At 32.5% G+C, this 11,026-nt stretch overlaps 1 protein-coding gene across 2 annotated transcripts; it reads left to right on the top strand.

The window, feature by feature from the left end:
- The first annotated feature begins 447 nt into the window (after nt 1–447).
- On the top strand, nt 448–3,074 carry LOC149160370 (L-type lectin-domain containing receptor kinase SIT2-like). Of its 2 annotated transcripts, XM_089436701.1 has the most exons (3): nt 448–2,512; nt 2,546–2,604; nt 2,713–3,074. In XM_089436701.1, the coding sequence occupies exons 1-3, from the start codon at nt 570–572 to the stop codon at nt 2,739–2,741; spliced, it is 2,031 nt and encodes a 676-aa protein (XP_089292827.1). In that variant the 5' UTR covers nt 448–569; the 3' UTR covers nt 2,742–3,074. The 2 variants fall into 2 exon arrangements, with proteins under 2 accessions (XP_089292827.1, XP_089292826.1); XM_089436700.1 differs by having other exon boundaries at nt 449–2,604.
- Nucleotides 3,075–11,026: the final 7,952 nt, after the last annotated feature.

The following is an 11,026-nucleotide window of genomic DNA, read 5'->3' as shown; positions in this document are numbered from 1 at the left end:
CAAAGATTTGACTAATTTCAACTACTAACCTTACATGGTTTAAACTATCCCACCTATCACCTCAAAGTTTGGTTCAGAATATGTAAAACCATATAGATTAAAGCTGACCAAGTTAGAGAGTTGGAACCTTCGGTGATTTCAACTACCAACCTAACGTGGTTTAACCTCAGATCCGACAGATGGAAACTTCAGTGGTTTCAAACTTAAGTGGTTGAAGCCCATCCAACGTAGCACCCCAAAGGTCCGATCAAGATATGCGATGGGTGGATTATTTTCGCTGTCTTGGGTTAGTGTATTCCCTCCGTATAGATTAAACTCCGTATTATTAAAGGAAGTGTTTATTGATGTTAAAATTTCCATGATTTTCAAAGCGAAAAGCAATGGACTACGACTTTTGGCTTTTTGGGAATGCTAAGTCATTAATATTGAATACTGTCGTCGTCGGTCGTGACTCCTAAGTTTCGTAGCGACAAACCAGGGACTGCGCTATAATCATATCTGGAAATCATGTATTGATATCCATATTCTCCTGAGGAGGAAATTTCGCTCAACAGAAAGGATCGATTGGGATGGTAATTCCATGGCGCAGCCTCGCTCTTATGGCCTTCACCTCGACCCTCGCCATACCACTGTTTCCTGCATATGCTGTGGATAACCATCAGCATACCACTTTTCTCTACAACAGATTCAGTGGAAGCAACTTGATCGTGGAGCCGCAGGCTTCAGTCCTCCGCTCCAAATCCGTGCTTGCGCTCACAAATCATTCACAGTCTATACAGGGCCGAGCGCTGTATTCAATTCCAGTGCAAATGAAAAGCAACGGGACGCTTTCTTCCTTCAGCACCACCTTCGTTTTCTCCATTGTGCCTCCTTCGTCTGACGCAGGCGGGCACGGAATAGCCTTCATCATGACGCCTCACACATCTCCCATGGGTGCTCTGCCGGCTGAGTATATGGGCTTGCTTAACCACACCAGCAATGGGCAGCCATACAATCATTTATTCGCAGTGGAGTTCGATACGGTCAACAGTGTGGAATTCAGTGACATCGATGGCAACCACGTAGGCGTGGACGTCAACAACCTCACCTCAGTCCATGCCGAGACTGCTGGTTATTGGAATAGGGGCGACTTCCATAAATTAAGCCTCAAGAGTGGGCAGAACATACAGGCCTGGATAGATTACAATCATCTTCAAAGCTGGCTCAACGTTACCATCACAGTGGCCGGCTTGCCGAGACCACAGAGGCCGCTGATATCTCTAAACATCGATCTGGGCAGCGTTCTGCAAGAGAAGATGTTCATTGGCTTTTCAGCGGCCACGGGGAACCTCATAGAAGACCATTACGTTTTGGCGTGGAGCTTTACCACCCAAGGCACGGCGCCGCCTCTCAATGTCTCTCATCTCTCTTCCTTGGCTCCCACGTATTCCAAACGTCCGAACCGGGGATTGACAGCCGGCGTCACGGTGGCTGCACTAGTTCTCCTCTCGCTGGCCATTGTGGCTGCGTTTCTCAAAAGAGCGGAGCACAGAGAAACCATTGAAGAATGGGAACAGGAATACTGGCCCCATAGAATCAGTTACAAGGATCTGAGCATCGCCACAGGCAGGTTCCGGGAAGAAAACGTTTTGGGGCAAGGGGGTTTCGGCAAGGTTTACAGGGGCGTTCTCCCCAGCAGCGGCCAAGAGGTCGCAGTGAAATGCATAAAGAAGCAATTCACGGAGGGAATGAAAGGGTTCGTTGCAGAGATCTCGAGCATGGGACGCCTACAGCACCGGAACCTTGTTCAGCTCCGGGGTTGGTGTCGGAGGTATAAACAATTATTCATTGTTTATGACTACATGCCCAATGGCAGCTTGGATAATCTCATATTCGGGAACCCAACAACAGTACTGCCATGGCCGCGGCGATACTCGATACTGAAAGGCGTGGCGGCGGGGCTGCTATATCTGCACGAGGAATGGGAGAAAATGGTGATCCACAGAGACATCAAGTCGAGCAACGTGCTTCTGGATTCGGAGCTCAACGGGCGGCTGGGAGACTTCGGCCTCGCTCGGCTTTATGATCACAGCGGCAATCCGGATACCACTGAACTGGTGGGAACGTTGGGTTACATAGCGCCGGAGCTGCTACAAACGGGGAAAGCCACGCCGAGTTCGGACGTATTCAGCTTCGGGGTGCTGTTGTTGGAGGTGGCGTGCGGGAGGATGCCCGTGGATCCCTCGAAGGTCCCCGAGCAGGTGATTTTGGTGGAGTGGGTGTGGGAGCTGTACACGGAGGGGAGATTGGTGGCAGCGCCTGATCCAAAGCTGGGGAAGGGATATGATGTCGGCGAGATGGAAAAGGTTCTGAAATTGGGGTTGTTTTGCTCTCATCCCCAGCCGGAGTGCAGGCTGGGCATTCGCCATGTTTGCCAAATACTGGAAGGCGAAGCTCCTCTTCCTGACCTCTGCGTGGCTTCGTATAACGCAAGTATTATGGATGGGAAAAGAGAGTTATTTAGGTTTACAAGTGATCAGTCTGGAGAGGGAACGTCGAGCACGAGCCGATCAGAAGGGAGGTTCCATTCAGCTTCGGATCATTCTACATCGTCTTGCACTGTAGGTTCGACTGGGAATGTCGAAATGTCTGGAGAGGAAACGTCGAGCACGAGCCGATCAGAAGGGAGGTTCCATTCAGCTTCGGATCATTCTACATCGTCTTACACTGTAGGTTCGACTGGGAATGTCGAAACTCTGTGAGCTACCAGTGCAAACCTTTTCGCGGATTATGAACGTTAAGTATATTTGTTTAGTTTATAGTTGTATTATGTGGTGATAGTTGGGCCATTCGTCAAAGCAATGAATGTCTACTCAATTAATTTATCATTAAGAGTGAAAGCTTGATAGTATTAAGTGGTCCAATAAGTAAGTCAGTGAGGAGGTTTAGTTAATTTATCATATAGAGGGAAAGTTTGATAGTATTAAGTGGTCCAATAGGCAAGTAAGGAGGTTTAGTTTTCACAAATTTAGTAGCCTAATCCAGTTTGAATTATGTATATTTGAGAATTGCTCCAGCACATATTTTAAAGTTAATAAATAGTTTAAACTTTATATCTGGTATTTTTTTATTGAATTATGTATATTTGAGAATTACTACCACACATATTTTAAGGTTAATAAATAGTTTGAATTATGTATATTTGAGAATTGCTCCCGCACATATTTTAAAGTTAATAAATAGTAATAAATAGTTTAAACTTTATATCTGGTATTTTTTTATTGAATTATGTATATTTCATAATTGCTACAACACATATTTTAAGGTTAATAAATAGTTTAAACTTTATATCTGGTATTTTTTTATCGAGAAAACATGGCAAATCATCGTATCTTTTTGTTTTGTGATATACACATTTTTAAATACAAAATTTATAAATTTATAAATTATATAATATCATTTAATAATATTGAAAAGTATTATTGATGGGATGTTATTATTTTAATAATATATCAAATTATAATAAGCGAGATAATTATAACAGTAGGTTATAGGTTTAATATAACCCTTATTTTCTTATACATCTCTCTAAAACTACTAAAGTATTTTTTTTAATATATTTTATAATTTTTATTATAAATAAGTGAAGAAACAAACAAATATTTTTTAATAATATTTTTATTAAACATGTCGTAGGTATAGTATTGTTTATTAATTTGTCTTTGATTAAAATTTTTTGTCATTTATTTATAGTTTAACATTAAGAAATTATTTTTTATTAATATTTAAATTTATTTATTTGTAAATTGATTAGTTGAGATATTATTATAAGGTTTTTAGTAATTTCTTAATTTAATAGTTGTTATTTTTTTTAGTTTTGTTTCCCTTTTATTTAATTTTATGATTTTTTTTTTAATTTAATTTTTTTAGAAGTAAAAGGAAATAAGAAAGCCTATGATTTTTTTAAAAACTTTTTGTGAAAAAAACTATAAAAAATCAATATTAATCTTGATTTTATAAATGATTTGTGATCTAATAAATTTTATTAGAAAATTGTTAATTTTTAATTTTTAATTTTCTATTAAAACATAATATATAAAATCCATATCAATATTTAATATATATATTCCATTAAAAGGTGGATATGAAATTTTAATATTACTTCATATAAATGAGATTAAATGTATATTTTTTTTGGTTTTATAATAGAAATATTAGGCTAAGTGGAAGTGGAAGAGAACTCCAATTGGTCTGAAGATTATGGATTTAGCTCCCTTGGATAAGATCATTGCCAACATTTGGATAGGTTACTATATTTTTAATGAATTACCTAAAAACATATGTAACCTCCAAATCACCATTCTTATTCACACCCCAGTATTTTATCTGTAAATCCAATATAAATTGCCCAAGTTGTTAAGAGATTGGGATTTGTGGTTGTATCAAAGTTGAATTTGGGATTCGTTGATATTTTATTAATGATATCGGGGGCTAGGTGTCGAAAAGAATTGGCTTCAAATTCTCAATTGGACTTCCTCATCCATTAGTCTGTGCCTATTTCTGGAGTCAAGTTTTACAACATTTGTTATTCTTAGAATTTAATTATTTTCAACTGGTATCTATAGGCTATACTTTGACGTAACTTAAACATATGAGGTTTTTTTAAAATTTTGAAATTTTATATATTTACCTAATTTTATAAAAAAAAAATTCATCCCATTGAAGTAATTCTATGTATTTTTATTCACATACTTTATTAAATTCAAATATCTTTTATTTATATTAGCCCAATTACATTTGATTATCTTATTACATTATTTTATGTTTATAGTTTACAATATAATATTTTTTTTAAGTGTGAATATAAGAAGATTGTATGTGAAGATTTTTGTTAAATTTAAATTTAATAATAAAATATTAAAATAATTTTTTAATTGTTGAAATTGTATAAATTGTGGTTTGAGATTTTAAATATATTGAATAGATTTATTTAAATAATAATAATCTTAGTTTAAAATTAAAATATAAACTATTCAATAAACATTGTTACTATGTTTTTAAATACTATTACTAAGTTTATTTTTTAAATGATAGAGAATTAATGAATTTAGAATCTCAAGAAAATTCATAAAGATTTTTATTTTTGCTCCATTTCTATTAATAACAACAGTGAGCATAAAACAAACTCATTTAAATTACCATAATTTCAGCGTTAATGGATATATTATTTTATCCAAAAATTTGAGCCAATGGATATATTAATTTAGTTATTGGTAAAAAATTGTTTCCCTAACTTAAACTTATCATTAAATAAATTTATATAATTTCATAATAATTTCACCTTTAAACAATCTAAATTTTAAATCCTACATTTAAAATGAGTGGCAAATACTAACTACAACATAGCACTGGTTAATTTATGTATTAACTTTTTTTTTTTTTAAATGAAACTACCTTCAGCTATACATATTATCCAATTTCATTCGAGTTATATGTTGTAAATTCACAACTTCGAAACTCTATAGCATCGAGAGAGAATTATAACAACGCCAATGAATTTCAATATCAGGTAAGTATACATTTCTTTATTTTACATTAAGAAAGAAACGCGGTTCCTTGTTGAATGAACTATTTTGAAAATAATAGGAAAATGTCACAGCAAAAATAGGAAGCTTTAAAAGTTTAAAGTCAAGAGCTTATAATTCTTTATTGTTAGAGTATGTTCTAAATATTTCTATTTATTTAATTAAATAATTTTTTAGTTAGATCATTATTTATATTTATTTGATTAAATAAATTTATAAAATTTAAAATTAAATTAAATAAACATCATATACTTGTTTTCTATTCTATTTTTACATTTAGGTTGCAAAATTTGTATATGTAATAAATTTATATATCGTTTATTTTTACATAAATATTATAAAATATTTACGAATAGAAACAAAGGCATATATCCCTAGTACATGCTGCGTAGTTTAAATATAGCTCAATTAAATAAAAAAATAACAAAGACACAAATTTCATCACAAAAATAAAATAACTAATAAAATATTGTATTGTTGAAAACTATCACAAAAAATTAAGAAATATGATTAACTAATATTGTTTATATTAACATACATATATCTATGTGTGTATGTTTTCTTTTTATTAATATATAATTGTTTATAGTTAAATTTATTAAAATATGTTTTTAATATAATAATAAGTCATTTTAAATTGAAAATATTGTGAAAAAATTATAATCCATAAAAATAGAAATAATAGAAAAAAGAAAAGAAAAGAAAAAAAAGTTAAATAAAAAAGAAATAAAACTAAAAACAAAAAATAGTAACTAATAGAAATGGAAGTTACTAATAATAAGACCTTAACCAATCACTTTACAAATAAATAAATTTAAATAATAATAAAAATTGAATTTTTAATGTTAAACATGCATAAGCATCATAAATTTTTAATCAAAAGCAAACTTATAACCAATCAAAAGAAAATTTAAATGAATTATACCATGCCTAAAGCAAATATAATAAATATTATAAAAATATATAAAAATTCTAATTTATATATAAATAAATATCATATCATGTTGGCGAAACATATGGTATAAATAAAATGTATGTTATAAGAAACATTGTTTGCTACTACTTTGTACTTTGTCCAGCTTTATAGTAACTCACATAAAAAGAGTTTCATCATAAATATTGTCGAACTTCATCACCCGACATAAAAGAGAGTTTCATGAAAGAAATATTTCCGTTCAATGTGGTTTAATTTTATCTCTACTAATGCATATGAAGTGTATATAATTTGAAATATTGTCAAACTTTGCACCAGCTCACAATAAAAGGATTTATTTAAAGAGATATTGCCATTTATTATGGGGTAAGAAAATCCCCGTAAAAAATATTGTCATTTACTATGTTCATGTAATATTTATTAATAGAGATATTGCCATTTATTATGGGGTAAAAAGATCTCCGTAAAAATATTGTCATTTACTATATTCATCTAATATTTATTAATGCATAGTATGTGCAAGTATAATTAATTATGTTAATTTCATTTTTATCAATGTAATTTATGTGTAAATATAATTAATTCACTTATATAAGTTAAGATTCAAAATACAATTGTAACAAAAACGATTGTGATAATAACATTAACAAAAATTTTATTGAAAACTATAACTTAAAAAATATTTTAATAATATAAATAATTAAAAATATTCTTTTAAAAATATATATATAAATTAATAATTTAATCATAATTTTATTTAACAAAAAAATATTTTTTTTTATAAATCTTAAATATACACACAAAATAAATAAATAAAAATCCAAAACTCCTTTTAAATATAAACATGCATATTAACTTGATAATTTTATGTTTCCATTTTTAAATTTTAATATATAATTACTTAAATATATATTTTTAAATAAAAATTTATTTTAATGTATAATTTTTCCCTTGTTTAGAGTAATTATTACTTTAAATATAAATTTATCGTTAAAAAGTTGTTGCAATAGTGGAAGATACGAAGCTAAGGGTGATTAGATTGGTGCGGAATACAAAAGTCATCACATGTTTTGGAAAACTTCCATGAAATTTATCTTTTCATGGTGTCAAGATTAAAGTTCATATGGCATTGTTCATAATTCCCTTTCTCGTTAAATGAGGATTACCTTTACCTTCTTTGATCTTAACGTTTATAATTCAAAATAACATAACGTAAGAGGTATTCTTAATTAAAAGAGAGTTTGGAGTGATGTAAAAATAATTATATTTTAATTATGGTTTAAAATTATATTTATTTATTTTAAAATTATAATTATGATGATGATGGTGGTGGTTAATGTCTATTGAGATCAAATATTGGTCTATCAGACTTAAAAAAACAAATTATTTAGTTTGATTTAAGATTTTATTCCTATGCTCAAAAAGCTTGGAGAGAAGCCTTCTGACCTCACTGTAATTTTGACAAAGTAAAACGCTAGGAAGGTCAGTATTGCAACAAAAATTTTGAAACTGAGATCTAATGTGGTTGTATGCGGGGCACTCTAAGAGGAAGTGATTTTCATCCTCGATGTTTGTATTCTTACAGAGATGGCAGAACCTTTCCATCCATGGTGTTTTAGGAACTGCCCAATGACCCGTTTCACTATGGAACTCATGAGAGTTCGTTCTAATCTTGGCTATATTAATTTTCTTCTTTGAGCTAGATAAAACAGAGAGATACTTTTGATCTTCTAGGGTGGGGTTGATGACCTCCTTATAATATCTTAATTTTATTTTAGCTGCTAAATTTTTCTTTTTTCTTTGAATTAGAAGTAACAATATTTTTAATGTTATTAATGTTTTTCAATGCAACATTCTCGTCGATCTCCCAATGGTTTGACCAGACCTTGATGTCTTTATACCAACCTCATTTAATAATTTAGGGTGATGTATTTACCATCTCTCTGCAGTAATAATTTAGGGTCATGTATTTATGATCTCTCTGCCGTAATAATTTAGGGTGATGTATTTACAACCTCTCTGCAGTGATAATTTACTATCTCTCTACGGTAATAATTTTGGGTGATGTATTTACAATCTCTCTACGGTAATAATTTAGGGTGATGTATTTACGATCTCTCTGCGATAATAATTTAGGGTGATGTATTTGCCATCTCTCTACAGTAATAATTTAGTGTGATGTATTTACAATCTCTCTGCGGTAATAATTTAGGGTGATGTATTTACAATCTCTCTGTGATAATAATTTATGATCTCTCTGCGGTAATAATTTACCATCTATGAGATCATAATTTACGATCTCTATGGTAATAATTCACGATCTCTCTACAGTAATAGAAAAACAATATGGGGCACGTGCATCTGTGATCCGACTTGCTGATATCAGGTGCACACATTCCTTATATTTTTCTAATACATATCTGCTCATATATTTTCAATTATGAATAATTCACCAAAATTACCAAAGATTACCAAAGGTAGACCTAGCATAGTTACTCTACAGAGCCTCTATGAGTATATAGAGTCTTTAAATAAACATAGAGAACAAAGAGAAGTCAAGCTACAAACAGAGTTAGCAGCCATGCTGGAAAATAAATTCACATCTCTTGAAGACAAGATCCAAAAACAAATAAAAAATAAAATAGAACTATTGGAGAATAAGATGGAGACAATGGAGACTAGGTTGTAGGTTATAGAAACACAAAACCAAGATATGAACCAAACATCCCAGCAAGTAGATGCTGATACTTTAGAGAGTCTTAAAATGAAGGACATGATTAAAGAGCTAGAAGAAAATTTTAATAGCCGCCTCACCCTAAATAGTGTGGCAGGTAAACTAGATATCAAACTAATTAAAGATGAAATGAAAAAATTGATAGAATTAGACCATGAGCGTAACAAAAGGACCTTGAACCTTATAATCTTCGGTTTGAAAGAGGTGGTAGACGAGGATACTTTAGCCATAGCCACAAAATTATATAAGAGATTACAAATTGAAACAACGTGTCTCACAAAAGCAACAAGGTTGGGGAAACTAACTGAGAATAAAGGAAGGCTGATACGAATAAAGGTGAGCTCTGCTGACCATAAGTATGACATATTTAGTAAAACCTCAAGTCTAAAAGGAAAGGGAATATTTATAAATGAAGATCTCATTCCAGAAGATCAAGCAGAATTGAGAAAGGAGGTTCAAAAGGTAAAGGAAGCTATGAAGGAAGGAAAATTGACAATAATCAGAAATAGAAAAGTTGTTATTCGAGATAGAAACTGAAAAGATAATAATAAATAGTAATTCAACATGCTCCAGATTCTTTCTTGGAACTGTCGGGGCTTTCAAAGGAACAAAGGCCCCAAGCTAAGTTGGATCTCGAATGATGTTTATATTATTTTGCTTGTTGAAACTTGGGAGCACGAAGAATCTAAGGTCCCTAACATAGATGGCTTTACATTATGGTCTATCTAGAATAAGCAATCCTCCCATAGAGGCATTGGGGTATAGCTTGTTATATTAAGAAGAACATCTCTCCCCATGCTAGGATTTATAAAAACGACCCTTACAACCAATATAGTTGGATAGAAATTATTGACATTTATGATAAAAATACCTACGTAGCAATATGTTATTTCCCCCCCCATCAATTCTAACTTCTAAAAGAAAAAGAATCTAGATGAAAATAGTCCTTACAATGGTTTAGAAAATGATATTTCTAGCGTAAGGAATGAAAGCAATATTGTTTTAATAGGTGACTTTAATTTTCGAACTTCAAGCAACCAAGCTATTCTTCTAAGCAATCATTCCAACCCTAATCCTCTTTGGTTAGACGAAGACCTTCCTCTAGATAGCCAGTACAAAAGGAGCTCTGAAGACCTCGAGGAGAATTTGTTTGTGTTGTTGGGTTGTGTTATATTCTTTCCACGACTAGCCCATGTAGTTAACTGGGGGGTTAGAGGTGGGGGGCGGAGCCCCCCTTCGTTGCGTCGACTGTGTAGCAAGGGGAGGGTCACAGGGGGTTTGAGGTGTACCCATAACCCCACTTTATGGGGTCCGGGGTAGCGCCCCGGAAAATTTTGGTTTTGGACCCTATGTTAGGATGGGTGGACCCACCTATGGTTTTGTGCATGATTTTCGCACATGTTTTTGGACGCGATGGTTTTCGGTCCATGGTATTGGATGCTTCGGCATGTATAAATATGTATTATAACATTGAAAGGAACATAATGAAAAATCAAGTTGGTAGTCCTGGTTTTGGGATCCAGGGGAAAATCTCTGTGTATATGTGTTTTATGTGTTATGCTCTCGCATTGTTTATTTTTTGTGTTTTAGAATTTGTATGCAGGTAATTTCTGTACAGGGTTAAAACCTACATTTAGTATCAAAGTTGTTTTGGCTTCAAGGGGACGCCTTTGTTGCTGAGGGGTTTCGCTCGGGCCTGTGGTAGACCTTGTTCAGTGGGAGATCTGTGAGATCGATTCTATTGGTGAAAGAAGATGGTGAGCGGTGGAAAGATAGAGATCGAGAAATTTAATG

The sequence above is a fragment of the Pinus tabuliformis genome, chromosome 5_2 (genome assembly GCF_031772625.1).
Source record: "Pinus tabuliformis cultivar Carrire ecotype Pingquan chromosome 5_2, CPIR1, whole genome shotgun sequence".
In the NCBI taxonomy this organism is placed as follows: domain Eukaryota; kingdom Viridiplantae; phylum Streptophyta; class Pinopsida; order Pinales; family Pinaceae; genus Pinus; species Pinus tabuliformis.
Note: the sequence above shows the minus strand (reverse complement) of the source record. Positions and strands in the feature narration are given on the sequence as shown.

Coding starts and splice junctions, on each gene's coding strand:
- LOC149160370 (XM_089436700.1), top strand. CDS start 570: ATGGTAATTCCATGGCGCAGCCTCGCTCTTATGGCCTTCACCTCGACC. Junction 2,605..2,712: donor TACATCGTCTTGCACTGTAG/GTTCGACTGGGA, acceptor CTTACACTGTAG/GTTCGACTGGGAATGTCGAA.